Raw genomic sequence first — 26670 nt, 5'->3', positions numbered from 1 at the left:
ATTTTTCAGTAATAATCTTTGACCAGGTACAGTGAGTCCCAGTTGCACTTTATCAAGAGTGAATCAAATTGTTATAGTAAAAGGTAGAAAAATAAATAGAAAAAATAAGAGGTAAAAATGTTTTATTCCTATTTTATGGGCAACAGTGTATTTACATGTAATGGAAAATGATTTTATAGGCTCTACTTGATGTTTAGGCTAAAGGTTGCTGCTGTAATAACCACCAGTAAAAACTCAGAGATGGATCACAGACTTGAACATGTCTGTCTAAATTTGTACAACTCTATACGGTGCTTCGTCAGTAAAAATGTATTTTTGCATATAGAGCACAAGAAGCATCATTAAAAAAAACCTCATTCTCATTTTGATTGTGTACTGCCTCTTGGCCAGGTTGTTATTGTAAATGAGAATCAGTTCTCAACTAACTTACCTGGTTAAACTAGAGAAGCAGTCGGAGAGCGCAAACGTCCGCCAAGGCAGATCAGCACCCCCCCGATCACCACCAAAATTTAATCATTTGTTCCTTGTGCCAGTATCTTCCTGAAAATGTTATCAAAATCCGTTCCTAACTTTTTGAGTTATCTAGCTAAAACACAGACAAACCCAGATGAAAAAATAACCTCCACTTTTCCTTGGGAGAGGTAATAAAGGTCATATAAACAAACTAGAAAGCACTTGGAGAGCGCAGACCTCTGCCAAGGCAAACCCCCCCCTAATCACCACCAAAATGTAATCGTTTGTTCCTTGTGCCTGTATCAGTATCTCCTGAAAACTTCATGGAAATCCATCCATAACCTTTTGAGTTATCTTGCTAACAGACAAAGACAAATAAACAGACAAACCCCAATGAAAACATAACCTCCTTGGTGGAGGTAATAAAATAAAAATTAGAAATGGTCACATAAAATACCACTGATAATATGAACATAAAGCATTTTCACTTTTTTGTGTCCAGGGCAGAGCAGTGTTGTAGTTACTTTGATACAGTTTAGTTGTAAAGTATAGTATTATGTATTCTGAGAATAACACTCTTCCAACACAAATATGGAGAAGACACCCTTTATTTTTCTTCTGAAATGATGCAACACTCTTAAAACAACAAAAGTGCAGTAGAACAGCACACACACACACAAAAGCATTGTTCTTTCACATCACATGCATAAAGACTAATGATTACATATTTGCAAAAACTGTGTAATAAAAAGAAAAACTGAGTGTAAAGCACAGAATGTACATTCAGTTTGGCACCTTTGGTACATGCTAGTAGTAATAAAGGTTTTAGAGACAGTGTTTCAAGAATCACTGTTAACATTTAAGCATTCAGGGAAAAAAGCATCAAAACCAGATGGGCTGTGAGGTTTAGGGGAGTGTCCTGAGCTGCTTAATCTGATTGGTAAAACTATCTAACATTCACACAGCAAGGACAGATTCTGTGTTTATCACTTGAACCTTGCAAAGGAAGGCAAAAGAATGATTCATGACCGATAATTCATCTTAAAAAAACTAATGAAATACTTGGACACGGCTGATAGTACATGAGTCGTGAATAGAAGTGCGTACAAATTCATTTCTTCTTTGAATTAAATCAGTGCAAACTCTCTAAAATAAATTAATTATCCTTCGTTAGTCTTAGTTTAGCTTAATGTGACTCGTCAGTGATGTGTTTAAGGTAGTAAAATGACTCTTCTTCTTTCATTGCATTTCTTCGGTTGTACCGTGAGGACCTTGACTCCGACTCTCATCTGGCTGCGTCTCCACAATACTAAGCTTCAAACTTTCATCTCGTCGGCCATCTGTGTTTTCTGCTGCTCTCCTCAGTGTTTCGTCTTGCTCGTCACCTTTGCCCCCTTCATCTGCCGGTTGTTCTATATATATTCCCTCTGCACAGTGTTTAAAATGCACTCTGTCGCTTGGTTCTATCACATTACTCATTCCTGCTCTGCTAGTGCTTTGTTGTCCAGTTGTGAGCATGCTCAGATTGTCACTGGCCTTGGTGAAATGGCTCTCCAGCTCAGCCACAGGGCCCTTATCTGAGAACAAGCAATCCAAGTATGCCTGGGCGTACTGATCTGAGGTGATTAGGTCCAGGTTCAAGGAAGAGGCCACAGGACCGGAGGTGCCATCAGCCACACCAACTGTTGTTCCTCTCCCTAGGAAATTTACAGCAGTACAGTTAAAAGCAGCTTAACTGACTATACACTGCAAAAATCTAAATCTTACCAAGTGCATTTTTCTCATTTCTGGTCAAAATACCTCATCACACTTAAAATAAGACATAATCACCAAAAGAGTAACTTTTCAGTAAGATATAAGAAGTTATTTTTTGACAATAAATCTTATTTCAAGAAATCTTACCAAGATAATTTTCACTTATTCCACTGGTAGCCTTTTTTTTTTTTTTTTTTTTTTTTTTGCTTAATTTACGATTTTTTTGCTTAATTCAAGCAAAAAATCTGCCAATGGAACAAGTGAAAATTATCTTGGTAAGATTTCTTGAAATAAGATCTATTGTCAAAAAATAACTTCTTATATCTCACTGAAATTCTTCTGTTTATTGTTCATTCGCATGTATACAAGACAATAAAACATAATAATAATAACAATGAAAAACATGCCGGGGAAGCCAAAAACCAAAGTGGTTTATTGTGGGCCTCCCCAAAGACTTGAAATAAAAAAGTATATGCAGTGTCTAATAATGATATACAATCATAAGCAAACAAAATTAACTAAATGAAGGAAATAAGTCAAAAACAAGTACAACAAAGAAACTATATACATCGTGAGCAGTGCACGTGGAAATAAATAAGAACTGACAAAACTATGAAACGAAATTCAGAATGAAACTAATAAGTTATCTAACTAAGAAAAATGGTAATTGAATCAAGGAAAACAAACAGATCAGGTGAAAGTAGTGCTTGGGTGTTCTATGAAATCCAATTTTAAGAGTTTTTTGAATCTGGGTAAGAACACACAGGTTTGCTGTGACTGGCTTAAATTGTTCCATATGATGGGGCCCCTATAGAGTATTGTAAATTGTTTCTGATTGGATTTTGTCATAATTGGTCTTAGTAGATTCCGCTGTCTTGTACTGTGGTGATGAATGTCTGAGTTGAACTGGAAGAAGCCTTTGTATTGATCAGGTAAACATGAACTGTTATTGACAATTTTATGGACAAATAAGGCAATCTGAAAATTGTTGATGTCATACACAGTCATAACTTTTAAGTCATGAAACAGACCTGCTGAGTGTGCTGTGAAAGTAGCATTGGCTGCAATTCTGACAAATGTTACTCTTTAGGTGATTATGTCTTATTTTAAGTGTGATGAGATACAGGGTGACCCAAAAAAACGGGAATTTTTGAAGTGCGTATTGGCAGACATGAGCAAGTGGCAGCACTGCGAGACAGTGACCTTGAGCAAGTGAACACACCCCCATTTTAGTAACCATGGATTTTTTGAAAATGAACAGGGGATCTCAGACACTGTCACTGCGAATCGTTACGTGGAGATGTTACAATCCTTCGTTACACCTGAATTGAACAATTTTCCACACGTTCAAGAAACCTGGTTTCAACAGGATGGAGTGACATCACACACTGCACGGCAATCATTGGAGGCTGTGCGAGAACTGTTCGGTAACCATGTGATCTCAAGATTCGGTAACGTTCCCTGGCCCCCTAGATCACCAGATTGGTCCATTTGTGATTTTTTCTTGTGGGGCTATCTCAAGAGTAAAGTGTACATGACTCGACCAAGAACTCTGGATGAGTTAAAACAGAGAATTCAGGATGAAATTCACAGTATCCCAGCTGAGATGTTGCAGCGGTCAATGAGGAATCTCAACAGCAGATTTCAAGGATGCATTCGTACAGGAGGACGCCATCTACAGGAAGTAATTTTTAAAAAAATGAAAATTCCATCATTGTTTCTTAAATGGCATGTTTTAAGGTTTCAATTACTATGAATAAAATATTTTTCTTCCATCATTCTTGGTTGTATTGGATTGTTAAAAAGTTCCCGTTTTTTTGTGCCACCCTGTATTTTGACCAGAAATGAGAAAAATACACTTGATAAGATTTTGATTTTTGTAGTGTAACTAATCAGTTAGTGTGGTTATCTGATGTTGTCATATGTTGATCCTACATAATCATACACTGAAATTGTTGGATTACTCCCAGAAAGCCTACCTGTCTCTCTCTCCATAACAGACAGAGGAATGGTCACATTTTTTCCAGTTTCCCTGTCGGTCACTGTGATGCCTGTCATGGCCCCGTCCTCTGGTATCTCATTGGATGGTTCACATGATGCCAACAGACTGCCCCTGCGTTTCACTACACTCACTGTACTGGACTTGTACCGCCTTAGGAGACAGAGGAGGGTGAAGACAGGATGGCAAGAAGAAATGGAAATTTAGAAAAAAAAATTGCACATTGTTGTTGGTTTTATGATCATTTTTCCTTTAGACACAGACTCTTTTAACCACTAACAGACTGGAGTACTTGACAACGGGCTGGAAAAAAAAAACAATTATGGTAAACTGTATTTTATTGTACTATGTATGCCATAAATACTGTATTTTAGTGGCCCAGAATTGTCAACTTTTTGACAAAATCCAGATACTTCAAACAGCTAATGTAACTTATCAGACTCACTATGTCTTGGACTGTGTTTGTATGTTACACTCTACAAACTATTTTAGTCTTTAATTTTGTGGAAGTGACAATATAATTCAGTAAATAAATGCATACTTCCTGCTTTTGCCCCATTTGCAGAACAGTCATCATTATGTTTTGTACCCCAAACCCTAAACCAGTTGTGTTACCATCATTATATATTGGCAACCTTGATAGTAATGCTGCATTCCAGGCACCCCGTAACCTGTGTTTTTCCAACGTTCTATCAGTGAAAATACGCTGGAATGGCAGTCAAACCTGCGACCTCCCACCCGTGAACTTGTACTAGATCGATGTACTCCCAGTTTCATGCTCTGGCGTCACATAGCCCATGAAACAACAATGGCGGCCCCCATGGGTAGGGTGCTTATACTAATGTGTTTAATAAAACAAAGTATTGCTCTAGCATTATTTATCTGCAAATATTATGCATAAACAGCAGCTACTCTAGTGTTAGAAAGTTTTCAGTCCATTGAGTGCAAGAATAAATTCTTAGCACATACGTATCCAAATATACAAATAATGTAACATAAAAGGTGTAACAGCTCCTCTTGTCCCATGTGTAGTTTTTCCTCCTGTTTTCCTCAAATAAGCAAACACCTCTGGCGATAGAAATGGTTGTAAATGAGCATAAGCCCCATACGGTCTGCTGGTTTGTTTACGTCTTACTACCAGGGACGTGCACAGGATTATAGAGGGGCAGGGGCTCAAAGTCACAAAAGGGCAGTATTTGTGCGCCAAGTTTTTTTCAGGCCTTAATAACACAATATGTGGCTTAATGTAAAATTAATAAAGTAGCCATAGATAACAACAACAACATAGCTGTGTGTATTGTGTAGCTGTGAGTGATGCAATTGCTGTTTCTCTTGTGTCATCAAATTATTGTCAAAATGTATCATAATACTGAGGTTTGGAGGACACGCGATTCAGCTGCAATTCTAAAAAGCAACAGAACACTGGCTTATTATCAGGCTATATAATATTGAAGATTGTAACGCCTGAACATTCAACTATGAAACACTGAACATTAACAAAAATATAGAAATAAATACTAGAAAAACAGTCCTGTTTAGTCTGTAGAGAAAGCCTGCATGCCTACAGGACTGCAGTCAACATGTTGATCTCAATGATTAGTTGTTGATATAGCATGGCTAACATAGTCTGAGACCTGAGATTAGCTACACAATAAACTACAACAATTTCCAGACTCCCCAAAACCGAGTCATAACTTCCAAACTGGTAAGCTAAGGCTAATATGATATTTTTCCCGAAGTGCACATTAACGCAGCTTTCATTAAAAAAAAAATAGTAGGAAATGCGTACAGTAAATAACCGTGGCGTTTTTATACAGCGGTTTTCTTTTAAAAGTAAAAAGGGCACTTTTTCTATGAGGCAAAAAGGGCAGGGGCTCAAGCCCCCTTTGGGCCCTATGTGTGCACGTGCCTGCTAACTACCATAATTCCTCGCCCTCAGGCAGTTTGGCGTGGCTTGCCGGAAACGCTACAAAGTCATGAGTCGTGGCTTGAAGTCATGACTTACAGGCTCAAAAACCTGCCTGGAACACAGTATAATAGTGAGTTACTCTGTGATACCCACCCCTACCACCAATGTCTGTAGTATCAGTGAAAAGTACACCACTTCTGACTGATTTTAGGACTGAGGAGCATTTTTCATATAATTTCATAGTATTTGTTTCACATTTGTCCCCATTAGCAACCCACACAGGCAAATAGAGCAATGTGTGGATCACATGGATAACACCTGAGGGACCAAACAGACATGCTGGTTAAGAAGCATTCATCATTACAACCAGATATTCTGTTTACATGCATTAAATTAGATTACTCTGTGCTGTGTTACCTGTAGACTGGTGTGATCTGTGTAATGTCTTCCTTGTACTGCTCCAGTGCAGCCCTTGCAGCCAGGGGCTCGGTCTTGCCCTCTAGTGCAGCTAGATGAACCAGCATCTGGGTGTGAAAAGCTGCTCCGCTGGCCCACTGCCTCAGAGACCTGAAGGAACCCACAGTGAAGGAGCAAAAGTGCCATTATACCCGTTGCACTTTAACCACTGTATTGCCCTAGCTCAGTCTTAATTCAGTGTACTAGTGTCAACTCCTTTGTATCACACTGAGCTCTATTGTTCATCCCTCTTCTATTGTTCCACTCAGCTGTCCTCTGATATCCTTTGTTCAGTATTTCACTTTTATGGTCAACGCTACTTTTTGTGAACAGCAGTTTTCTTTGCTCCATAATTCTCTCACATCTCTTTCTGCGGTTGTACTGCTGGCACAGACAGTGGCCCAATCCCATTTCACCCCTTGGCCCTCCCCCTTACCCCTACCCCTACCCCTCCATTTTGCGCGTTCATGTGAAGGGGCAAGGGTGTTTTGATTCTCGATGAGTTGGAGGGGAAGGGCTAAGGGGGAGGTCTGTTTGGCCCTTGAAACTGAGATTTTTCAGGATCACACTACAAACAGAGGGGTATGAGAAATTTCCCATAATTCTGTTTGAATCATCGGCAAGATGGAGGTAAACACAGCAAAAAAGTGCAGCAGTGTGATGAAAGAAACTCACAAATGTACGTATTTTCTTTGGAAACAACTTAATTATTTGATCGACCGTTTCAATGTATCATAGACCGCATTTCTGTGGTTTGCAGTTGATAGCCGCAAAAAGATGACCAAAGCCCATGGAACAGAGACGGTTACAGCTGCTGACGGTATGAGGAATTCTTTCAGAAACAAAGTTGTCACATCTGTTTATAGCAGCATTGATGACTGCTGATGACGTAATAAGTCTTAAAGAGTTGTCTCATTTCATCGGGGAATGTTTCAACCCCTACCCCTTGCCAAGTGCAAGAGCCAAGGGTTAGGGGTAAGGGTGAGGGCCAAGAGGTGAATTGGGATTGGGCCAGTATCTTGCACCAGTACTTCTCTCCACTGTTGCCCACTTTTATTGTATTTCCTCACCTGGAGTCACAGTCTCCCCTCAACAGGCAAGTCTTCAGCTGGGTTAGATTTAGACTGAGCTGGGCCTCGAGTCTAACTGTGTCCTGCATCAGCCTGTTTTGGTCAGTCAAGTTGATTCTGCAGCGCTTCAGGTACTCCTCCATCACCTCCTGGAGCTCACAGACTTTCTAATGACCATAGAAGTTAATTAAATTAAATGTCATGCAAACAGTATCATTAATTGGTATCCAAGAGGCTTTACCTGATATGACCCAGATGACTTCTCTTTCACTCCTGATGGCCGCCGTGATGATGTATACACCATGTCGATCACCATAGACACCACTAGTCCCACCAACCCAGCCAGTCGTGGCTCATCTGAGAAGGATGATAATCGGCCAATCAGATCCCTCAGATAGGTGGGGGCCCTGTTTCCAATATCTCTCTGTAGCTGGGGGAAAAAAAATAGTCAGAAGATGCTTAATTGCACATTTCCAGGAACCTGTTTCCTACCATCTGGCTCAATTGCTTAAAAGTGATGAATTGCAAGTTGTCATCATCTAATTGCTTCTTATTGCTGTAGCCTATTGTGCAACCAACTTTTGAAGCTGAGCAGGACACTGGATTACATAGATGTTCTCTTTATTTTAGAGCCGCAACCGATTAATCGACTCAAAGTGATCCAAAAAAATCATTCAATCACAATTCTCCTGAATCAAAGCTTGGTTTCCTTCATTTCTCTGCTGTTAAACATTGGTTCCACTGTTGTGTTTCACACGGACGTTTATTGTGACGCACAAAGAAGCTTCAATTCAAGAAAACTGCAATAGAATATCTCCCTTCTATCAATTCCAGTCGATTAATCGAATCGGGACTTTTTGCATTGACTTCAAGCACCTAGTCGATTAATCGGTTGCAGCTCTACTTTATTTTCCCCACTACTTATCTCCATCTACTCCTCTCCACTGAATAGATATAGTTGTGAAATCAATGCACAGGCTGGTAGTGCTGAGTGTTTTGTAATATGTCAGCATTACCACAACATTTTGCTCATCATCAGTCACACAGTATGGGTCTCTTTCTCTATATTTTCCTCACCTGTTGCAGTTGTTCCTGGAGGTAATCTGTGGAGTCTGAGCTCTTGTTGTGATTGGCTAACAGGAGAGGATGGACCACTGCAAGGTTAGGTACAGCCCCGCCTTCCAACATGGCATTGTACAGAAGACCACCAATCAAATCCTTGGCTTGTGAAAGCTCCTCCTCTGATGAAAACAGCTGGCCCATGATGTGTGTACGTAGTAATTCCTATAGTTTTTGAAAAAGAAAATAATAATACTGAGCTGCATCTAATACAACAGTGTGGTTTGTGTAAGACTGTTAAAATATTGGCTTAAACCATTGTTGTTTCTATTCAGTGCTACATTTCAAGACATTTGAATGTCAAAGTATATCTTTTTAGTTCATCATATCAGCACACCATAACCTTTTCCACATACTTACAGATAAGTACTTTATTTCAGTAGCTTTTCATGTACATCTTATCTCTCTCCTAATGCATTACTCAGTCATGTTTCAGTCAACCGGCCTCTCCTCTTGTGTTTCTGCTTCCCTTCTTCCTCCCCGGTTCCTTGCCTGCTGCAGTAAAGAGATTAACCAAGACAACACAGCAGCAGCAGAATGTAGCCCAGCAGTAAACCTAGATCTCCCCCTACATGCAGCGACCAGGAAGTGCAACCACTGGAACTCTGGGTAAACTGAAGCAGAGTCTGATCTGCCCCTGCTTGTTCCAGTGTTGCCCTTTCTGAGACCTTTTGTTATCTCACGTCTTGGTGTGTGGCCATATTCGAGACTAAAATAAAATCCAAGAATGTGAATTAAGCTAATCCTCCTTGTGCTGGGGGACTCCCTGAAAGAAAGCTCAGGGGAGGAAACTAATAGCTACAAAGTCTTTATGACTGTGTAGAACATTGAAAAAATAGGCCAAGGGCTTTGAGCTTTTTATTTAGCTAAATGGAACAGTGGCCTTGGCGGTGGTGTGATGTTGACTTTTTTTTACTTGACAAAATATGGGGCAAGGGGATTTGGGATTTTATGCAGTGTGAAAGCTGGTCTTTGTTAAGTGGGACAAGGGCTTTTGCACTGTCAGGCCTCTCACTTTCTGTGTATTATGGCCGAAATTTAATACTACTGCTAATAATGATAATATTAGAAGAACAAGAAGATGACGATGATGGTGATGGTGATGATGATGATGATGAAACCCCTGCACAGTGACATGTGACATGAACCATACTCATTATTGTGATTGTGTCGTGCCTGATTGTTGCATGATTCCCCTCATGTTGTGACACACCTTACACACTTAGTATTTTGGTTATTAAAATGGTTGCAAATAGGTTCCAAGTGTATTAACCGAGGGAGCCATAGATATTTATATTTTTATGTCTGTGTCACCATTTTGATATTTAATTTATTCATAGGAAAGAGAAGGTTAATTTGAATACGGCCGGAGACAAACAGACAGGATGACTCACAGGACAGCTTTATGTGGATAGTTACACCAGTGGACAACATGTCACTTCTCACATGCACACTGGTTTGCACTATGGTGTACAATAAGTTGAGCAATGATATGAACAATGAGAATTTGCATATAATAATGATATACTGTAAGTCATTCTCCTCATTTCCCTTCCTGTTCCTCTTGCACAGCCTGCAATCTCTTTTCCTCATACCTCCCTGTTTCTACCTCCCATTTCTCTCCCTCTTATTGTTGATTTGATAGCTTCTGTCAGTTTGGTGCAGTGTTTACTGGCTTCAGGAATCTCTCTCTCTAGATGCTTGGCCCTGCTGATACACTTCACACTCATCTGCGAGGGGTAAATATTTAAATGTGCTCATTCCGCACATGCAAACACACACGCTTAGTACAAATGGACAGGACGCACACAGATATACACGCTAAAGTAGGAGAGCTTTAGTGCTTCTTCTAGACGTAGATTTTCAGTCTTTCTCCTTCACTCTGATTTTCTCACTTCGTCTTATTGTAAAGGTCTCATTTCCATCCAAGTGTGAAGTAAAGATGAAAGAAAAGAGAGTCAGGCTAGAGGAAGAAATGATGAGAGAGGAGACAAAGGAATGGGTGGTGTGCCGAGAAGAGGAGAAGAAAGCGGAGTGGAAAGCCGCAAAAAATTAAAGAGAATAATGACAGGAGAGGGGAGGTGAAATAGAATGGCAGATAGATGCAGATTCAGCCTGACCTACCTTATGAAATCACAAACACACACACACACACACACACACACACACACACACACACACACACACATAGAGTGGCCTTTTAAATGACAGCACACTCGAAACCTCACAGAATATTAATCATCACACACTGAATTTGCAATTTACAAGATAATGCCACTTGAAACTGTTTAATTTTTAATTAGAGAGATTATTCAACACTTTCACATGTGTACGTGAGAGTTGAGGTATCTGTATGAGCAAGCACTCTGCAGTGAATATAATGACACGTAGTGTGGGCAAGTGTTATGGACTGTGTTTTTGGTGTTAAAACATGCAGGGCATAAACTGTGTGATGAGAGAGTCTGAGTGAGACGAGAGAAAGAGTCTAGGTATGTGATGATGCTGGACCTGAAACAAACATCTGTCTCTAGTTCATTCATTCATTCATTTTCTGAACCCGCTTTATCCTGACTAGGGTCACGGGGGTCGCATGGAGCCTAACCCAGCTACACAGGGGCGAAGATGGGGTACACCCTGGACAAGTCGCCAGTTCATCGCAGGGCTGAACATATACAGACAAACAATCACTCTCACATTCACACCTATGGGCAATTTAGATTAACCACTTAACCTATTAGTGCATGTGTTTGGATGGTGGGAGGAAGCCGGAGTACCCAGAGAGAACCCACGCAGACACGGGGAGAACATGCAAACTCCACACAGAAAGCTCCCACCCTCTGTCGACTGGTGTTGGAATCAAACCCAGGACCTTCTTGCTGTGAGGCACTAGTGCTAACCATCGCACCACCGTGTCGCCCTCTGTCTCTAGTTCTTCCTTACAATTTTTGTTCATCCTACTTTAAGAAATATGGAAATAATGCACAACATTACTGTTCACAGAACTTAGTGAGTTAATAATGCATATTATATTTGTGTTATTCTCTCACTTGGCTGCATGTTCACCATTTAGCAGATGTTAAAAACTCTCTGCAAAACTCCATAATGGCCCTGGAGTCCTTCTGGCTTTCAAAATGTTGGTGTTAATTAATCAGATCTTCTTTCATTTAAGGAAGATGGTGCTTTATTCTTGTGAGTGTCATTATCTGTGCTGACTGTTGTACATTGACACTGTCTTTACACTGTCATTATTGGCTTTTAATCAAACCCAAAGCCTTCAACTCTTCATAAACACGTTTCAGCATGATGGGACTAAAGAGCTCAGTTTTCTTTATCCTTCACCATTCATTTCACCTTTTCTTTTTCTATTTTCCAAAGTTTCTTTCATCATATTGGTGATTATATCTTCTCCCCTTTTGTCATCTTCTCCTGTCTCCTCTACCATTTTCTATTTTCCAACTTCTTTATCCGTCGTCCTTCTGTCTGTCTCCTCACCCTTCCTTTACTTCATCATTTATGATGTGTGTGGAGGAGAATAAAAACAAGTTTAATGTACAGTAATATATCATGCCTTGGCTGGTGTGCCAACCAGCATCCATTCTGTGACGCCGTTGTGTTCACTTAGCAGCAGTGGGGCTAATTATTGCAAATGGCAGCTGTTGAAAGGAGTATTAATGCCTCCTTTCTACATGGATACATCCAATATTATGGGCTGATGAGAGTAGTCACATGCTAGATTTTAAAGAGAAAACAGTGTGACAAAGAGCAGAGAAAACTTGAATTGTGTCCAGTTCAGTCAAAGTCTCATAAATCCAACTTTAATTTTAATTAAAGCTGCCACTGGCTAAAGGTACTGTTATCATCACTCATCCTACAGCATTTTATAGGGCTGTGTGAGGAGCTGAATGCTGATATTGTGACATACAATGTTATCAGCAAATATTATAAAAGCTGGAGGAAAAGTTTTATGAAACAGGATTGCATTTCTTTGCTGAGTAGATATCACCAAGAGAAAATAAGTAGCTACAGTCATTACTCTGACGTGGTTTGTGGTTTAAGATTCGTGCAAAAGTGCTGACTGCATCATGTCTGAGACTGTCCAACCATATCATCCTTATCATAGTTCTGCCACAACATGACAGAGAAACATTATGTCATCATATATTTTGTTGCTTCCTACTGCATGTGGCTAAGAAAACATAATGAACAGGAGACATCAGAGATGATTGACAAGGAACGTGAAGACCCACTTAACATATAGTTCAGTTGGCAGAAATGAAAACAGCATGTACGCTTGGCTGTATGAGGGTGACAGATAATATAAAATTGGTCACACTGAGAAATGGAAAATGTTCACTGCTAGGATTTAACTGAACAAATAAGTGAAAGCTTTCCACTTGATAAATACTGCAGTGATTTATATGCTTGAGCTAGAATCCTGACATTTAACCCTGACTAATGCAGTGAGTAGCTTCTCATTTCTTGAACAACCATGTCTGAAGATGTATCCTATGATCATGGAAAAAAGGCAGAATAGCCAAAATATTCACTATATAATATCATGCAAAACCCTTATAGAAATTGCTAAAACTACTAAAATTGGTTTAAAAATGTCAAATGCATTAGTAAAATGTTGAAGGATGGAGATGAACCACATTCTTAAAGAAAAAAATATGATGAGAAAGAGATCTTAGATTATTAAAAGCTTTGGTGAAATCAAGAGTAAGAGCATTTCCACATGTACGAAGTGAAGAAAACCCACTTATCAGTGAGGTTTGTTGGAAAAAAGGCAGCAAAAAGATTGGATTGTGGCGCAATGGAAGAAGGTCATGTGGTCTGATGAGTCCAGATTGACCCTGTTCCAGAGTGATGGATATTAGAGTGAGAAGAGAAGTGGATGAGGTGATTACCCATCATGCCTTGTGCCTACAGTACAAGTCTGTGGGGGCAGTGTTATGATCAGGGTTGCTTCAGTCCTTCAGGTCTATGTTCAGTGATGTTGTGTCCATAAAATGAGGTCAGCTGAACCTGAATATACTGAATGGACAGTATTTTTTCTTTCATGATGACACAGACATATTCCAAGATGACAATGCCAGAATTCATCATGCTCAAGTTGTGAAATAGAGGAAAAAATGGAACACATGAATAGGCTACCAGAGTCTAGACCTGAACCCTGAGAATCTGCAGCATTTGTTAAACAAGACTTCATTCAGTGGTGCAACTCTTCCATCAGTACAAGTTAGTGGCAAAAAGTTAATTCAACTATGGACAGAAATAAATATTTTGACATTTGACATTGAATGAAATGATCCCGCAGGGAATAATGCTGTGATCAAAGCTAAAGATGATCCAATAAAATATTAGTGAGTGAAAGTTTTTTAGCCAGACTGTTTATATACTGGATAGTACAAAATCATGCAAGAAAATAGCTACAGGTTTTTTGAAATTAGCAGTAGTAGATGGATTTTTATACACTACCCCAAGTTGAATTCTCCTTGGAGACGAAATTAAATCAATCATAAGTCCCATGCAATAATTTTTTTTTGCATAATTCTTATCCTTTATAATGAGCATGGACGGCACTGTGTCAGGCTACAGGAGCCAGTCGTATTTTGAGGGGTTTATTGAGCTAGGGAACAAGCATAACAGTGTTCATCGAATAAAGTAAAGGGATTAAATATGTTTGGGGTCATAAAAATGTCAGAGAGAAGAGATGGAGATTAAAGTGTTAGGGAGGCAGAGCAAAAAGGCTTGAAATGCAGAGACAAAGATAAGGAAGGATTTAGAGACTCACAGAGTGGCACAGAGATGGAGCGGATGGATAGCATATCTCTAGGAATTTGGCGAGAAAGAAAAGGGTGTGTGTGTGTGTGTGTATATGTGTGTGTGTGTGTAATGATTTATGTGAATGCCCTTATTTGTGCTGCAGGGCTTTTTCTTCTAACTTTGAGAGAACACCTGTTCTAAACAGCCTGGAGAAAAAACACAGTGTTTCAGAGGCGCGTATGCTTGTGTCCGCTGTATATTGAATATGTAAATTTTCATGCAGTTTCTGACTTGCTGTTTTGGCTCTGGAAAAATGTGTGTGAGTGTGCATGCACGTGTTGCAGCTAAGAGTTTTCACTTGAACTAATTTATTAATAATGAATAAGAAATATGAGCTTTGTTGTGATGATGGCCTATTTGTGCTGTTGTACTGCATTAACGCGCCATTATTTCAAATAAAGTGATATCATTAAAGATTGCACATTAATACAGCCACTCAGTGACAAATGTTACCATGAATATGCAAAATGTGGCTCCTGGTTTGTTGTGTTCCATTAGTGTAAGAGAGACCCCTGCTGGACAAGAGCCTCCACTGCAGCCTGAGGACGTCATTCCGTTTCCTTTCTAAACAAATCAGACAACATGGCGATTTCCATGGAGCAGTGACGGTTTAATACTGAGTAATGACTGGACCGAGCAGTAAGAGGAGGGTGGTCAGGTATTTCTGCACCGCCGGAAACGGGATGGAGATGTTTGTAGTGGAAGAGCTGAAGAAGAAGCTGGAGGCTGAAGATGTGAGTGTTTTAGTTTTAAAAATAACATTGAATACAGACTGACAGTGCAGACAGTATGTAAACACAGGGTGCAGTTCACCAACTACTCAGAGAGAGAGGTGTGGAATAATGGAATACTGCTAAGACACAAGTACTTTTCATCTCATTTGAAAAGGAGACTAATACTAATTCAACTAATACAATGAACTAATCCAGGGGTGTCAAAGTCATTTTAGTTCAGGGGCCACATACAGCCTAATATGATCTATAGTGGGCCAGACCAGGAAAATAATAGAATAAAAACTTATAAATAATGTCAACTCCAAAGTTTTCTCTCTGTTTTTGAGTGAAAAAAGTAACATTCCATAATGAAAATGTTTACATCTACAAACTGTACTTGAACATAACATAAAAAATATATGAACAACCTGAAAATTCTTAAGAAAAATAAGTGCAATTTTAACAATATTGCACCATAGTTTATTATTTGTGCATCACAACGTACAGATCACAGTGGATCTACAAATACACAAAACATTTAGTAACAGACAGAATATTGGTAAGATTCCACATACTTCTCTTAAGACATTTCAGGCTTTTCTTATTTGTTCAGGTTGTTCACATTTTTTTGTAAAAGACTAGTCTGTAAATGTAAACATTTTTGTGTAATTTTACTTTGTTTACACTGAAACAAAGAGGAAAAAAATAGCTTTTTTCATTATTTATGGGTAATTACAATTTACTTGTCTTACCCACTTAAGATTTAATTGACCTAAAATGATTTTTAACATCCGTGACTGTTAATATCTTCAGTGTAATTTTTCCATTTCACAAATTTATCCCACGGGCCAAATTGGATCCTTTGGCGGGCCAGTTTTGGCCCCCGGGCCACATGTTTGACACCTGTGAACTAATCCATCATAGGGTGTTTTCAACATGTGACTCAGTCCACACAGATTTCATATTACTTGAATGGGTTGACGTATGTGCATTTGTCATGTGTTTAGGGTGGTTCATTTTGTTTTTGTCCTGATTTGTTTTTTCATTGTTCTTTATTAATTGATTGTTTGTCTTTCTGTCCTACAAAAAGGGAAAGTTTAACTATTTTTAATATGTCTAATATGTCAACGTCGTTGGCTTATGCCGCATAGAAGAAGGAAAAAATAAAAATAAAAGTAGCTAACTGAACATTTCTTCTCACAAACATAACACAATTTATACTTAGATCCTTTTGACAAGATATCTGGACCAAAATGTTTCAATATTGATGTTGTTTCTTCGATTTATTGTTTGGGTGAGAGGGAGAAATGAAAAAAAGAAGAAGAATTGTTATAATTGTTTTTTTTGTAATCTTGACTGAAATATTGTAATAAAATGATTTAGGGAAAAGGGATGGAATTAAATAACTATTTACTTCTTCTCACTCCTTTTTCAATATGTAAATAACACTTAGATGATATTTAGCATTTCTTATGTATAATATAAATTTCTTTTTTGCTATTGTTTGTTATTCTGGTGATGATTTGCTTCCGGCATTGACTTTTGATGTTTTTTTTTTATTGTGTTTCATACATGTCCAAAGTAAAACATTCATTCATTCATTCATTCATTCAATTTTGTGTATATTTCAGAGGATATTTGTCAGATTTCTTAGTTTTCTTACCTCTACTATGACAAAACATACCTGTAGAAAATGCAAGTAAAATAACTAAATTCCACGAAATTTTCCACTCATATTTTCATTTTAGCCCATATACTTTCAAAATATCAAAGGCACCAGAAATACTGCATACAATAGCCTGTATGTTAATTATATCCTTACCATTTTTTTGATTCATTATTGATGTGAAACTCAAATCATCATCTGTAACGCTCTATGTTAGAGTCTGATGAGATTTAACTTTTGTCTTTTAGACCATGAAGTTTTTCATGAACTGAATTTCCCATTTGTGGTTTATCTAGGTGTGTCATTTGCCAGGAAAAGTGATTTTCAGCTCCTCTGCAGGGATCGATACAATCAGGAAGCTAAAGGCTGCAGAGAGACTATTCCTCCTGTTGAAACAAGACTCACCTTTAAAGCTATTTCCTCACACCAGCCCAGGTACAGGACCGACCAGTTCTATGGCACAGTAGCCAAGTTGTTTATTTAATGAGTCCATTAATACCTGTCAGTCCACATTTTATTTTATGAGTATTTGGTGGTGGACTGCTTCTTCTCAGACAGTCCTGCTGTAAAATCACAAATATCTGATTTCATTGACAGATTTACTGAAACATGTGTTATAAAAATATAACCAAGTGACTAAATGCTTAACTCCTTATAAAATTAGTTATTATTGTGTTGTGTCTGATTGTGTTTGTTTCAGCAAAAGCAGCCTATCTACTGCAGTCAAAGCTGTTGGCTGACATGAATGAATGGACACATACTGTAATGATGTGGAAATGTCTGCAGGGGGAGCTAATAGACAGAGAAACTCCTGAATGCACACCAGGCACTGTTGTAGGAGTGAAAAGGAAAAGGGAGGAGGCAAGCAAGGGTAAGGAGGACAGGGAAGAGAAAGAGAAGTGCGATGGGGTATTCATTAAAACTAAGGAACAGAGGGACGAGGAGAGCAGGAATGGGAGGGTTAGTGACGGACAGAATGGAGCAGAAACATCAAAGAAGAAGACAAAAACATCAGAGGAGGAAAAAGAAGATGAACGGGTTGAGATGGATGAGGAAAACACAAATAGTGGTAATAATATGGATGCATTTTTTTCAGATTTCATTAAGACTTGCATCATTTGATTTCTACTGATACTTTTTTGTTTTGGTTTTTGTCTTAATGATATCCAGTGAGGACTACTGCAGGTCCAGATAAGACACTACTGCAGCCCAGCAGGGACAAACCAGAAATGCCTTTTCCAGTCTCTTTTAGAATCAGCTGCAAGTGTAGCGGTGGTCTGGCACGATACTTCAGCACACAGGTAGTGGAACTGGAGATGAATTTGAACACGATATAAAACTTATCTGTTTGTACCTGTTTGTACTTTTAAGATAAATAACCGACTATTTAAATGCCATTTTTAGATCATCTTGGTCTGCAGTTTACTTTATCTGTATCTGAGCTTGTTTCATGACATCACACACAATGAATGCAGACACATTTGGAAATTTACATTCTGTTAGAAAGACAGAAAATAGAAACAGTGCTGCTATTTGCTGTCATTTATTACAGATACAGTTTTAGGATGATCTAATTGGACAAATTGAATTTTCTTTGTATGATTGTGTTTTTATTAGTGTATAAAAACCTGAATGGGCTGGTGATGGGTTGTGTATATCTATAGATTCAGTGGGTTGCCCTTCGCTGCCATGTTTCCATAGTGGCATAGTAGAACATTCTTCTTCTATCTGTTTTAATAGTGAGCGGTATTCAGATTAAGGGACCCGGATTAATATTGCTATGAATATTACTAAAAAGACCAGAATGAAGGAAAAGTTTAAATTTAAATTTACTTGTAGACATTTAGTTGCTACTTTTTCCCCCTCAAAATTAGTGTATTGTAAGTCTATATGCAAATACAGGCATTGCAGGCAACAAAGTGCAGTGGCTAAGCTAACGTGGTACAACAGGAGATAGCAGAACGGCCAAGAAGAAGGTCCTGGGTTCATGGGTCAGAGCAGACTGGATGGTGCATGCTTTCGCCTTTGGGTGCTGTAGTCTCCACCCTGAGTTTAAAGACATGTAATTAGTCTGTCTAAATTGCCCGTCTGTCTTCATATATCAGCCCTGCAATGAACTGGCCACTTATCCAGGGGCTGCTAGGACAGGCTGAAGCCCCTCGAGAGTCTGGACAGGAATAAGCAACAATGAAAAATGAATGGTGCTTTAAACAGATGGCAACCGCTGAACATTTCTAATATATTTTATGGATAGAATTATATTAAATATGGAAAAAGGTTTGTTATTAGAGGAATCTGTATCATACATACATGAAATAAGTTTTTATTAACAATGTTTCTGTGTTTCATCTAATACAGCAGGTGAGCCAAGTGATGGGTTCAAGTCTGAGCAGAATGCTGGGATGGAAGGTTGACCTCAGAAATCCACAGTTGGAAGTAAGTTTCTACAGTGTGCAGTTCACACACCATATAGGGTTCACCACCGTCACTTTTAAGTATATATTAGAGTTTACATTACATTAGATAGAACTTTATTTATCCTTTGGGCAGAGCTCTTAGGAAACTGAGGTTCCAATAGCAGCACAACACCGAATATACACACAAGAAAATAGCAATACAATAACTATAAAAACAAAAGCTTCTAACACATATCTTCTCCTCACCTCACTATTGCAGGTAAATATCTATTTGAGTGATGACCAGTGCCTGCTAGGAATTCCATTGACCAGGTAATTGACTGAAACTCTTTATCTGGAATTAAACAGAAAAAAACCCCACATTAGAATGAACTTATGGGTCATTATGTTCATTATGTTTCCTTCAGATTGCCTCTTGCTAACCGGAACTACATTAAAACTACAGGACTGAGGTCTACAGTAGCCTGGGCTATGGCCTCAGTGGCCCAGATACAGGTACAGACCCCCCGACTGTCTTACAAAGGAAATCTGGCACTTTTCATGACTTATCTGTTTTCCTATTAACAGCTTTATCTGTGTGTTTTGGCACTAAAAATATGTTGTCTTTGTGAATTATTTAATTACCTGGTTAATACTGTTTGTGTTTTTCTCTTGTCTCCAGCCGGGTTTCTGTGTGGTTGACCCCATGTGTGGGGTGGGAACCATCTTAATAGAGGCAGCAAAAGAACATGAGGTAAAGACAGAAACCTGTAACAGCAGATGTATGAGCTATGGTATGAGTTAAGAAGAATTTAGGTGACAATATTTTTTCCCAGTTGTTGTTAATTTATTTAGCTAGCTGGTTTGTTTATTCATCAGAAAACGAGTCCTCTCACAGGTGGAACACAAGCATACTGTAAAACACTGGAATAGTTGTGTAGTAATAATAAATATAACATACAACTGGGAGCAACAGTTGCTAATTTGGCCTCTTCTCTCTGAATGAGATCTTCAGGACGCCTGTTTCCTGGGGATGGACATTGATGAAGGGCAGCTGCAGAAGGCCAATGAGAATGTAGCATTTGCAGAACTGGAAAACAGAATACAACTACTAAAAGCTTCATCGATGGGTAGGTTAACCATAAAAGGATCCTTTGTCGATGTGATCATATCATCCACAGTAACATACAGTAAACTGTGCATTGCAACAGATTGCACATTCATTTCTGGATTCCATAAATTTGTATGGTAACGTCATAGTTTGGGTACCACATGATGATCCATACTTGATTAATTACAGTTCAATTGTATTCACTGTAGAACAAAAATGACTTTTTTTGGAGAGGAGTAAGTGTGACTGAATGTGGACTGTGCTGTGATACATTAAACTGCCTCTCTGCTCATCTTCCCCTGTGTGCAGCGTTACCTTTGCAGAGTGCTAGCGTAGACGCTGTTGTGTGTGACCTTCCATTTGGCAGGAAGTTTGGCACTAAAACGGACATGGCTGCCAACTTGCCACTCATCCTTATGGAGATGGAGAGGTTAGTGCCTCTGTGTAGATTTTCAATGTCCAGCAACATTATCTGCCAATTTGACAGGAAATGACCGTGTGTGTAGTGCTGGTATGTTGTCTATGTGACTTTACACATCAGTGGAGGTTGGAGATGCACAGTTAATCAAATCACAGTGTCAGCCAGTGCAAATATATAATCATGAAAGGCTGCATTTTAAAAGTCCTAAGTATGTATGATGATATTTTAGATTCAGAGACACTGAGCAGAGAAGTGAATAAGCAGAATGAAAGTTGGACATATAAAAAAAATTTGGATTGTTTTATTCTAGTTTGATGATAATAATAATAATAATAATAATAATAATAATAATAATAATAATAATAATAACAGTTATTATAATAATAATTATAATAATAGATTGGATTTCTGTAGCACTTTTCAAGGCACCCAAAGCACTTTACATTATTGATCCATTCTTCATTCACTCACACATTCACACACTGGTGGTGGTAAACTACACCTGGACCCACAGCTGTCCTGAGGCAGACTGATGGAAGCGTGGCTGCCAATCTGCGCCAAAAGGCCTCTCCGGCCACTACCAAATATTCATACACATTCATACGCCAGTGTGAGTGACACTGGAGGTGAGGTGGGTGAAGTGTCTTGCCCAAGGACAAAAGAGCACATGACTAGAGCATAGCAGGATTCGAACTGCAAATCCCTCTGGTTATTAGAGGGTTATTTAAGTGCCAATGTTAGAATTGAAAAAATACACACACATTTTAAAGCAAGACCTTTCTGTATGGAGTTTGCATGTTCTCCCCAGGACTTCATGGCTTTTCTCTGGGTACTCTGGCTTCCTGCCACCATCTAAGGACATGTATTTAACAGGTTAACAGGTCAGTCTAAATAACCCATAGGTGTGAATTTGAGAGTGAATGGTTGTCTGTATGTCAGCCCTGCAATGACCTGACAACATGTCTAGGGTGTACCCCAGCTTTACCTGATGGTAGCTGGGATAGACTCCAGGACCCCAGCAACCATCCCAAGGACTAAGTGGTTCAGAAAATCAGTGAATGAGTTACATCTGCATTTCCCTTGATAACAAGCATTAGACTCAAAACACAATAACTGCAGTAGGACTTGTACACCAAACCTTAGTAGAGCTCATTAGACTTAAATAATACCGTACCGTACCACACCGTCTTCATCCGCTTATCTGGATCCGGGTCGCAGGGGCAGCAGCCTCAGCAGAGAAGTCCAGACAGCCCTCTCCCCAACCACTTCCACCAGCTCTTCTGGGGGAATCCCGAGGTGTTTGCAGGCCAGCCGAGAGATATAATCCCTCCAGCGTGTCCTGGGTCAGCCCTGAGATCTCCTCCCGGACTGACATGCCCAAAACACCTCCCCAGGGAAGCCTCCAGGAGGCAACCTCACGAGACGCCAGAACCACCTCAACTGGCTCCTCTTGACATGGAGGAGCAGCGGCTCTACTTTGAGTCTCTCCTGGATGTCCGAGCTCCTCACCCTATCTCAAAGGCTTAAATGATAAACTTCCAGAAAATCTGAAATAAGTACTTTATTTGAATTTGAGGGTGATGGCAAGTGAAAAACATTTTCCACTGCTGTTGTCCACAGTGTTTGTATTTATAATTCTCTCTTCGGCCCTTCAAATGTATAACATTACAGCTTCCCCTCAGTCTTAACTGTTGTAGTTATATACTTTTTATTGTAATAATAACTCTAAAAAAATCATAACTTACCAGACATTAATTAATTGATTACATTTCTGTTTGCCTTGTGTGTCAGAGTCCTGTGTGTTGGTGGTACGCTGGTTCTCCTCCTGAGTCCCCAGTTATCGAGCCTACTGAAAAAACTCCAGGCACGGGACAGCATTGAACCAAACTCCTTCCAAGAAATGAAGCCTCAAACTGAGACGCAAGACTGTCCATCTGTTGTGGTGTCTTCTACAAAGCAGCAGACTTGCAAAGGCCACAATATCGAATTATCATCTACCCAGGGAGCAGAACCTCAGACTGGGACACACCACAGTTCTCGTCACTTCTCCTCTCTGAGGCACGACACAACTCTGAGGGTCAGCTTAGGAACAATAGACGGACTCATACACAAATATGTCAAGACAGGGAACTCATTTATTAAGTGATTACTTACTTTTTGTTACACTTTTTATATACAGTATTGTTCATGAAAGTATCAAATAAAAACAATGTGACGTGATTTTAAGTGTGATGCAATTTTTCCTGTTTGGTTACAGAGGGTCTTGTCAACACCCAACCATATACTTAAATGATCTCAATGACAGTGAACCACAGGGTGTAGTTTTTCCAGTGATTCACTTAGATTTTCTAGTTTTACTGTCAGTGGCTCTGACAAATGAAGCTATATAAAATTAGGACATCATTGCTATGACAGTACATTTTAAGCATGCTATTCCCTTATCAAATAACTTTGTATATCATCAATGAAAATATTCTTCCATATTGTAAAGACTGAGTAATTAATGATGTAAACCAACCCCTTTCGTACCATGTTGCCATCTGGCACTGTTAGCCCTGCTTAGCCCAGTTTTACACTGAGGGGCCACACAGGGCTTAGGAGCTGTATTCACTTTCAGCCAGACAGTTGTGGTTTTCCAACTGGTCTAGATCCCCTACAGATGTGGACGTTTCCTTCCAGTTTAAGTAAAAGTGCAAACACATTTTAACTAGTGGAAACAGGGTTTAAAATGAGTGGGTGTTTCTCATCCCTTGAGGTTTTCTCAGCATAAACAAACAAAACAGTAATCAACTAATATTCATTTACAGTAACAGTGATATTCTTTAAAGTCATCAAATTTTTCTTAATAAGTTTCATGAATGCAAAATTCAACAGCTCCATCTGCTTGGTTCACACCATGGAGAAGGTACGCCATGATGTCCATTGCGCATGCTCATTGCGCAGTGGAAGCCATGTTGGAGCTACAGTGGATTCGGGCTGGAATTTTCTGACGCCGTATGTTTTTCCTAAATATTTGTTATCGTACATCGTTGGGGTCCGTTAACCGTGCGCGATCGGCGCCCTAAACGGCAGTGGAAATGATGAACTCCAGTGTCGACCTGTCCCGGCGGAATCCGCAGGAGGATTTCGAGCTGATCCAGAGGATAGGAAGCGGCACATACGGAGATGTGTACAAGGTAAAGCTGCAGCAAGCAAGCAAGCAAGCAAGCAAGCAAGCAGGTTCCATTATCGGACACATAGCAACCGTGCTTATTTTGATAACGGAGCTACAACGTCCTGATATATCTCCAACATGTTTTCATGACAGAACAAAAACTTACATTTCGCTTTTGGTAGTTTGAGTTTAATATTTGTATTCTACATGTTGGCGCTAATGGATACAGGGTACGAGTTGCTACATGTCTGTGTAGTTCCATTATCGGACAGAGACAGATGGGTGGACATCACTGGTGTTTTGTGATTAGTATTGTTTTGGCCTTTATCTCAGGATAGTTAGCGTCATTACGGAGATGTACTTAGCTACTGTTTAATACAGACAAACTACAATTAACCCCAACGCACCCACTCATTAGCAAAAAGTAAAATTCTTAATATGACGAATTAATCAAAGCACCTATGAAATTCACTTTGTACTTCATAACAAGTGTAAGTAGCTCCTGGTATTAGCATACAACACAGCGACATACTTGTTTACATGCAGTAGGCTGTATGCATTGTTGAAATAATATAAGAAGTGCTCATAATTGGAAGAACAATAGCTTTAGACATGCCCGATACTGATGATTAGCACTAGCTGTCCGATAACAGGCACATTGAACTCGGTAGCATCAAGAAGCTAACATGTTTGTAGCTGCTTCGATGGGTAATAGTAGCAAAAAGACAAAACGCAGCGATTTGGTCACCTGCACAGACACACAAATAAATACAAGACGGCTCGGATTTATCACACTGTGATAGAGTAAGTGATAAATCTGATAAAATGCCCGCTTTGCCCTGACAGATTGACAGCTGCCTGCGATGAAATCCAGCTCGGCTAAAGCGCTGTGGGCAGAGCAGCTACAACAAAAACAACAACAAAGTCCACCAGTGTTTATCCGACCGACCAAATTTTAACATCAGTAAACGCTTTCCGCTGTTAATAAAATAGCTGGGTGTTCACTTTAGTGCGGACTATCTGACTTTTGGTGCAAGTAAGCTTTTATTTTTGCTCCACACTTCACCAAGGCCCTTAGCCTGGGAGCACATAGCCTGTGGAGGAGGCAGTTCCTGAGTCACAGCCCAACCCCAAAAGTGTCACATTTGGCATATCGTCAGGCTTATTTTATGCCATGTTAGCCTCATGTAAAGCTTTTTTTTGGCATATTAAAATGAAGGCACCCAGCAGGACTGTAACATATGCAAAGTATGCATTATCACAAAACTGTACAGTAATGCTGTTGGGTATAAACAAATGTGAAGGAGGATGAGGCTGCTGTAAATCCACTCAGAAATACTGCATTCACTGTACAGAAATAAACAGATTTCACACATTTCTATGGAAAGCAATGCATCACGGTAGTTTTGGTGACATACAATCCAGTTAGGTTGTAGAAGTTGCCACCCACTACACTGCAGTTGCGTTAGTAGCAGCCACTCTGTGGAATTTAATTTGACCGCTGTATGAGGGAGATGCCTTTGGCAGCCTTGAAATTCATTAAACAGTTTAATAGGACTAGATGATGTTTGGCTAACCTCTAGGCTCTTTTGTTGTAATTACAGGGAGAAATATGGATGTGAAAGATTGCAAGCTTTTTGAGCACATTTTCATTTAGTGCATGAAGTGCATTCTTAATACCCTGCTGACTGTAATAATTTCGTACCTTTTTGCTTTCCCCCCTGATGTATTCCTCGTAGCTGGAGCTAATCATGTTTGTTTCTAATTTAGGTTCAGTATCTTGCCTTGTTGAGGACACGCAGGTCTCACAGAGTCTCTCCAGGCCAGTAGCACAGAGCCAACTCACATGCCAGATCTGCCACAGTGTCCAGCCAGTCTTTGTGCACCAGTGCACCTTAAAAAACACCAGATATATAAAAATATAGAGATACTACTAATTAAAACTCTTCAGTCTCGCTAAATGGAAGTTATGTTTGTTGAGTAGTTAATACCTTTATTCTTCATAGCCTTCAATAGCATTTTTTTGCGTAAGGATGGCTCAGATTTAAAACCTCTAGATTAAGTGGTATCACTCAAAGCACCGAGCTACTTGGTTAAACTCATTGATGTCTATATTTGGTTCTACCGCTGTGCAAAAATCTGTGGCTTGGATAGGAATGTTTGAGCAGGAAACAGTGTGAACTCGGCTAGTATGTGTCTCTTCTGTTTGTAGTCCAGCCTGTGTGTCTGTATCCATTATAAATGTTTTGGCTCATCTTGACATTGCTGTTTTGAGTGCTAGGATCACAGATTTCAGTCTAGTGTATTGAATTGATTTATTTTTTTCAGACAGCAAAACACTTAAACAGCATTTAAATCATTCAGTGCCATGCTGAAGTTGGACTAAAACAATTCTTCAGTTGATCCCCAAGGCAGGGTGAGACAGGTTTGACTGCTACAGACACCTTTGCTTCAAAAAATATTTTGGAATGCAAGTCGTTGTTGCATACAAGTATTTAAGTGTCATTAATAATGTCATACTGTTGTTTGGTATGATTTATTATTGACATCACATGCACATCAGAGCAATCCCTTCTTCCAGATTCCCATTTGTACTAGCCGTTTGACCTTCCATCCTCCACG

At 39.4% G+C, this 26670-nt stretch overlaps 3 protein-coding genes across 17 annotated transcripts in view; 2 read left to right on the top strand and 1 right to left on the bottom strand.

Moving 5' to 3' along the window:
- Window positions 1-1052: 1052 nt before the first annotated feature.
- Window positions 1053-9262, bottom strand: LOC115433980 (uncharacterized). Of its 2 annotated transcripts, none has more exons than XM_030155610.1 (7): window positions 9122-9262; window positions 8720-8967; window positions 7884-8072; window positions 7643-7809; window positions 6534-6683; window positions 4188-4360; window positions 1053-2150 (listed from the first exon to the last, which is right to left on the bottom strand). In XM_030155610.1, the coding sequence occupies exons 2-7, from the start codon at window positions 8903-8905 to the stop codon at window positions 1693-1695; spliced, it is 1323 nt and encodes a 440-aa protein (XP_030011470.1). In that variant the 5' UTR covers window positions 8906-8967; window positions 9122-9262; the 3' UTR covers window positions 1053-1692. The 2 variants fall into 2 exon arrangements, with proteins under 2 accessions (XP_030011470.1, XP_030011471.1); XM_030155611.1 differs by having other exon boundaries at window positions 8720-8926.
- A 5913-nt stretch (window positions 9263-15175) lies between these two features.
- Window positions 15176-23114, top strand: thumpd2 (THUMP domain containing 2). 2 transcript variants are annotated; one of them, XM_030155331.1, is made up of 11 exons: window positions 15176-15321; window positions 17263-17401; window positions 17667-17837; window positions 18137-18267; window positions 19325-19402; window positions 19643-19695; window positions 19791-19878; window positions 20045-20116; window positions 20378-20492; window positions 20783-20903; window positions 22686-23114. In XM_030155331.1, the coding sequence occupies exons 1-11, from the start codon at window positions 15211-15213 to the stop codon at window positions 23038-23040; spliced, it is 1434 nt and encodes a 477-aa protein (XP_030011191.1). In that variant the 5' UTR covers window positions 15176-15210; the 3' UTR covers window positions 23041-23114. The 2 variants fall into 2 exon arrangements, with proteins under 2 accessions (XP_030011191.1, XP_030011190.1); XM_030155330.1 differs by having other exon boundaries at window positions 17667-18035.
- Window positions 23115-23848: 734 nt separating this feature from the next.
- map4k3a (mitogen-activated protein kinase kinase kinase kinase 3a) overlaps window positions 23849-26670 on the top strand; it is a 46892-nt gene continuing 44070 nt past the window's right edge. For 7 of the 13 annotated variants that reach the window (XM_030155323.1, XM_030155316.1, XM_030155322.1 and 4 more), the window contains exon 1: window positions 23972-24070. In XM_030155323.1, the coding sequence (XP_030011183.1) occupies window positions 23972-24070 (99 nt within the window). Of the gene's footprint in view, window positions 24071-26670 lie in introns of all 13 variants that reach the window. The other 6 variants (XM_030155325.1, XM_030155321.1, XM_030155324.1 and 3 more) reach the window with 1 other exon arrangement.

The sequence above is a fragment of the Sphaeramia orbicularis genome, chromosome 15 (assembly GCF_902148855.1).
Source record: "Sphaeramia orbicularis chromosome 15, fSphaOr1.1, whole genome shotgun sequence".
Classification (NCBI taxonomy): Eukaryota; Metazoa; Chordata; class Actinopteri; order Kurtiformes; family Apogonidae; genus Sphaeramia; species Sphaeramia orbicularis.
The sequence above is the reverse complement of the archived record's forward strand: the minus strand, read 5'-3'. Positions and strand labels throughout refer to the sequence as shown.

What these genes read in the sequence shown, in the direction of transcription:
- thumpd2 (XM_030155330.1), top strand. Translation starts at nt 15,211, where the DNA reads ATGACTGGACCGAGCAGTAAGAGGAGGGTGGTCAGGTATTTCTGCACC. An exon ending in CCTCAGTGGCCCAGATACAG is followed by an intron (nt 19,879 to 20,044) that starts GTACAGACCCCC and finishes TCTTGTCTCCAG; the next exon opens with CCGGGTTTCTGTGTGGTTGA. An exon ending in ACTAAAAGCTTCATCGATGG is followed by an intron (nt 20,493 to 20,782) that starts GTAGGTTAACCA and finishes CCCTGTGTGCAG; the next exon opens with CGTTACCTTTGCAGAGTGCT.
- LOC115433980 (XM_030155610.1), bottom strand. Translation starts at nt 8,905, where the DNA reads ATGGGCCAGCTGTTTTCATCAGAGGAGGAGCTTTCACAAGCCAAGGAT. An exon ending in AGGGGAGACTGTGACTCCAG is followed by an intron (nt 6,684 to 7,642) that starts GTGAGGAAATAC and finishes GGGTTCCTTCAG; the next exon opens with GTCTCTGAGGCAGTGGGCCA. An exon ending in CAGATCACACCAGTCTACAG is followed by an intron (nt 4,361 to 6,533) that starts GTAACACAGCAC and finishes CTGTCTCCTAAG; the next exon opens with GCGGTACAAGTCCAGTACAG.